The sequence below is a fragment of the Buceros rhinoceros genome, unplaced genomic scaffold (genome assembly GCF_000710305.1).
Source record: "Buceros rhinoceros silvestris isolate BGI_N320 unplaced genomic scaffold, ASM71030v1 scaffold12603, whole genome shotgun sequence".
Classification (NCBI taxonomy): domain Eukaryota; kingdom Metazoa; phylum Chordata; class Aves; order Bucerotiformes; family Bucerotidae; genus Buceros; species Buceros rhinoceros.
Genome location: NW_010405437.1, coordinates 87301 through 91873, shown reverse-complemented (window position 1 = coordinate 91873; position 4573 = coordinate 87301). Strand labels below are relative to the sequence as shown.

The 4573-nt window shown below is 52.2% G+C and overlaps 1 protein-coding gene across 1 annotated transcript in view; it reads left to right on the top strand.

The window, feature by feature from the left end:
- LYSMD4 (LysM, putative peptidoglycan-binding, domain containing 4) overlaps positions 1–3092 on the top strand; it is a 4773-nt gene extending 1681 nt beyond the window's left edge. The window contains exon 2 of the mRNA XM_010133736.1: positions 2541–3092. Within this exon, the coding sequence (XP_010132038.1) occupies positions 2541–3092 (552 nt within the window). The remainder of the gene's footprint in view (positions 1–2540) is intronic.
- Positions 3093–4573: the final 1481 nt, after the last annotated feature.

Here is a 4573-nt window from a genome sequence, read left to right as displayed (position 1 = left end):
GGCACCCGGAGCAGCAGGCGCAGGTGGATCTGTTCTGCCTGCTCTGCCGAAGGCTGCTGGGCTCGTCTGGTGGGGAAAGCAAGGGACCAGGTAGTCAGTGTTCTCCTCCCACAGGAAAAAACTGTCCGACTGCCTCCCTCCCTTCTGGAAAGGGCACTTCTGACTGGTCCCAGTTAAATCAAAGCAGTGCAGAAAACCTTATTATTGGAGATGTGCGTATTTGTCTCTTTACAGACTCACACTGATCAATTTTCACGTATTTTCCTATTTCCTCACCGGGACATCAGTGAGGAAGATTTGTAGCCACAAATGGAGCTGTCTTAAAAAATATCCAGGATGAGCTTCTACTTGAAAAACCCGTGAGAACTTGCCACTGGTTTCAGAATCGTCAGGGCCTGCTTGGGGAGGGCTATTGAGACAGATAGCTTGTGTGTGCTACAGATGACTTGGCAGAGGTGTAAAGCACTTCAAAATTCTCATTTTTACTCTTGACCATTTATAGTCCTGGCCTGCTTTTGGCATTGTTCTTAGCTGGGACAAGAGTTGCTCACTGCAGCCAAAAAACCAAGTACAGAAAATAGGTTTAAATGGCTTGTGCAGCCGAGAGCTCTCGCATGCTTCCCGTCAGCTTTGTTTGTTGTTTCTGAGTCCTGCTCCACTGACTGTTTCTAGAGCCTTAGCACAACATTGCAGTGTTTGATTGCAGACACTGCGGGGGACAGTCACTGTCCCAGTAATTTGCTTTCATTGGAACAAAACCAGAAATCAGTTAGAAGGCTTTGGGTGAGATTGTTATTTCATAACTAAATAATTTTGCAGGGTTTAAGCCCTGCTGTTGCGCTGAGGCAAGCTGTGAGGAGTCTGAACCAGCAACTGAGGCTTCCTTTTGCCTCCGGGGCACCCGATTAGGATCTAGATTAAACATCCCAGTTTCAGATTTCTCAGGCTTTGTGGAGTAACTGTTTCTGGCTGTGACTAGCAGACTTCCACCTCTCAGGGACTGCACGGCAGATGCGTGGTTCCCCGAGAGCCTGTACAGGCCAGAGGGGAGGTGCAGCCCGTGGGCTCTCCCTGCAGGGAGAGAAGACTGCCTGCTGTCCCCTGTGCACCTCCTGTGCTGCTGGGGGCTGGTACCTCCCCGCTCCGGCAGCAGCACAGCCTGCGAGGAGGAGCCCCGAAGGTTTGGTGCGAACAGCAGAGGAGATGTTCAGGCTCCCTGCCGGTGTATTCCTGTGTTGTCTTTTAAAGGGAAGCCTTTGTCCTGAACTATGGGTGATTTTGGTGCTGATGGTGCTGAGACAGTGCCTTGTTTTTCGACCCCAGTAGCCTCCAGCTTGTGTTCACGTGGTAATTCACTGGCTTTCTCAGAGAACAAGTGGAGCTTCCTCTGGCAGGGCAGCCCTGGTGTCTCTGCTGCCGGATAGCTCAGAGGGGTTAACCTCTTGGTGTTGCCCTTCTCCTTGCTGTGGGGTGGCGGTTTGCTGTTTTCTTAGATTTGTGTCCTCCAGCCTTTTTCATGGCTGCTTTGGAGAGCTCCTTGCACACACTGGCAGTCCTGTTCGTTGTCTTTGAAGAGGATTTAGGGCCACTGAGAAGCTGCTGTACTTCCTTACTAGGCGGCTGAGAGTGGACACAGTGTTAATCCGTCTTCTCTGTATTTAACACTCAGTAAAGAACCGTTGCCTTGCCTTTGGCTTTCCCGTGATAGCAGCTGTCCTTGTGACTGATGCTGTGCGTCTGGTTTGCTCTTTCTTGCTCTTCTTACTGCTGTTGGAATCACTGAGCTGGGTGGGAACACTGGGCGCAGGTGGGAACCCTACGCCCAAACCACTGCAGGTGATCCCGGATGCACGGAGATCACTGCTGCACGCGACCCTCCGGCAGGAGCATGCGCCAGCTGTGGAGGAATGAGCTGTAGGGAGCTGCTGTCATGCAGGAGGGAGCTGGTGCTTGGGAACACGTGCCGGTGTGGGAGGGATGCTTGTGCTGGTGTGGGAGGGATGCTCGTGCTGGCGTGGGAGGGATGCTTGCCAACTCTGCCAGGCTGGGATCGTGCTTTCACAACTGTGGCATGCTCCGAAGATGGAGCTCTGTTCACCAAGTCATTTTCTGAGCAGGGCGAGGGTTTTGCCTGCTCGTAGGGATGTTGCTCTCTCACGTTAAACACACATCGTTTAAGGTATGAAAACTGTTTTAAAAAGGCTCCGTAATAAAGATGGTTCTTGCCTTAACTTGGATTAGAACGTGAGAGAAGGGTAAAAAGAAAACAAAAGGAAAGAAAAACAGAATGAAGCAAAGTAGAGCATAGGAGAGAGATGAGTGCTGGAGGAGGTTACAGACCGGTGTAAGAGGGGACTGCCTCTATCCTGCAGGACCTGCTGGAGCTGGGAGAGCTCTGCAAACCACGGAGCCACTTGCAGCCAGGGCTTGCTTTCGTTGTTTGCCTGCTGCTGGCACAGTACTTTCGTAGCTGCTTCCTGCTGCAGCAGGGCACTGGGTTGTCCTGCACTAATTCTCCTGTCCTTTTTCGGATTCTATAGGTTGCAGATATCAAACGGGTCAACAACTTCATCCGGGAGCAGGACTTGTACGCGCTGAAGTCCATCAAGATCCCCGTGAAGCCCCACGGGCTGTTGACAGAGAACGGCAGTGAACTAAGGCCGCTCCCAACCGCACCCTCCCAGACCGGCCTGACACTGGTGGACTTACCAGAGCCTGACGACAGTGCGAGCAGCTCTGCTGACAGCAGACACCTGAGCGACTACTTCAAGGGGATTGACAAGAGCATCCGGGATGCGGTGCAGGTGGAGGTCCAGCTAAACACAGAGTATGGCTTGGAAGCACCGGAGCGGCCGCTGCCCCAGTCAGGGAAGCAGGAGCGCAGTACTGGTGCGGACTGTGGAATCCAGTGGTGGAACGCAGTGTTTATTATGCTCCTGATAGGAATTGTCCTGCCAGTATTTTATATCATCTATTTTAAAACACAAGGCCTGGTGGCCCATACCTCCAACACAACACTGACCTCAAATAGCTCAACAGACGGATTGGAAGGGAAATTACCACAAAGCTCAATGGTTGAAAAAAAGTCCTGAGAGGCAGAGACAGACAAACCCAGCCCCTCCTGCCGGCGCTGAGCCCGTGCACCAGTGACTGACTGGAGAGCATTGGGGGTGACAGTGCAGATGATGTTTATTTTTTTAAGTAAAGTAGCCGATGTAATCCTGAACTTGCCTGAAAGTGAGGTGGTGTGATTTTTTTTATGGAAAACATAAGGATGCTTTTTTGCTTCTCAAGCTCATCAGGCAGCTGGCTTAACATTCATGAACATCGAAGGGAAGTATTTTGTAGGAACTTACTTACTCATCTTGGTTGCTTCAGGTATGTCTTAATGCCTTTTCTTCATTGCTGCTGAGCTGAAGAGTGTGGTGTTCCTCTGACTGGAGAGCTGAGCATGGTTGCGGTTGAAGAAAACAGTTTTTGCTTCGAGTAGCAGCAGAGACTCTGTTTCACTGTAGTTTTTCTCTCTTGCAGGCCGTGGCAGTTGTGGCACGCTTAACCCGGAATCAGTGAGTTCTCGGGTCTTAAGCTAGGTGGGCTGAGGCATGAGGATGCTGACAGCCTTGTCAGCCTCTCGAGCACATACTGACACTGTGTTTATTAGGGCTTTTCAAGCCCACCACTGGGAAAGGGGAGCCCAGACCTCTTCCCCTCGATGGAATCCTTCAGAGATGTCTCTTGCAGTCCAGCGTCTGCCTGTGGAGCGCATTGCAGCATCCCTGCTTTCACCAGCTGCAGAGCCGGTACGTCAGCAGGACCGCAGGCAGCCAGCGCACTGGAGGAGGGGGGTGAGCCTAGGGTTAGGCCTGTGGTAGGAGGTACACACATCTCACATGGGGGGTTGTCTAACCAGTATTACTTTTTTTAAAAAAAAACATGCTAATAATCCGTAACGGTGCATCTCAGACATCCAACTGCAGTCGTGGACTTGAGTTTCCTCGTCCTGCGTGACCTCAGCCAGTCACAGAAAGCAAGGGCTTGTGAAGCTGCTGGCTGGTGTTAAGCCTCTCTGTGAACTGCTGATGTTTGCACTGAACAGCTTCTGAGTGCCCAGGAAAGACCAGTGAAGCCCTGGAGGCTGGTGGTGTCACTGGCTGGTGTTCAGGAGTCATCACTAAACACCGTCTGCTGAGGTGCACAGGAAATGAGGCTTTGGGGCGCTTTGCGGCACAGTTGCCTTAAAAATTGAATGCGGCAAATTCAGGGACCATGGGCTGAGGTGGCTGCTCTTCTAGCACTAAACACTAAGATACTCTGCCACACAGTTCCTGTGACACCTGGCTGGGCATCTGGTGGTGGCCGATGCTGGGAGCAGCCAGCTGGACCCATTGCTCTGCTTCAGAAGGGTCCCAGCTCTCTCCTGGGCTGCCTGCACGGGGATGGGCTTGTCTCCTGCCTCTGCTCTTCCCAAGGGCGAGGGCAGAGCCAGTGGGCAGGTGGATGAAGCCATTCTTTGTCCCCCTTCCTTGTTCCAGGGTCTGCACAAGTGGCAGCATCTGCCAGAGCCCTTCCCCAG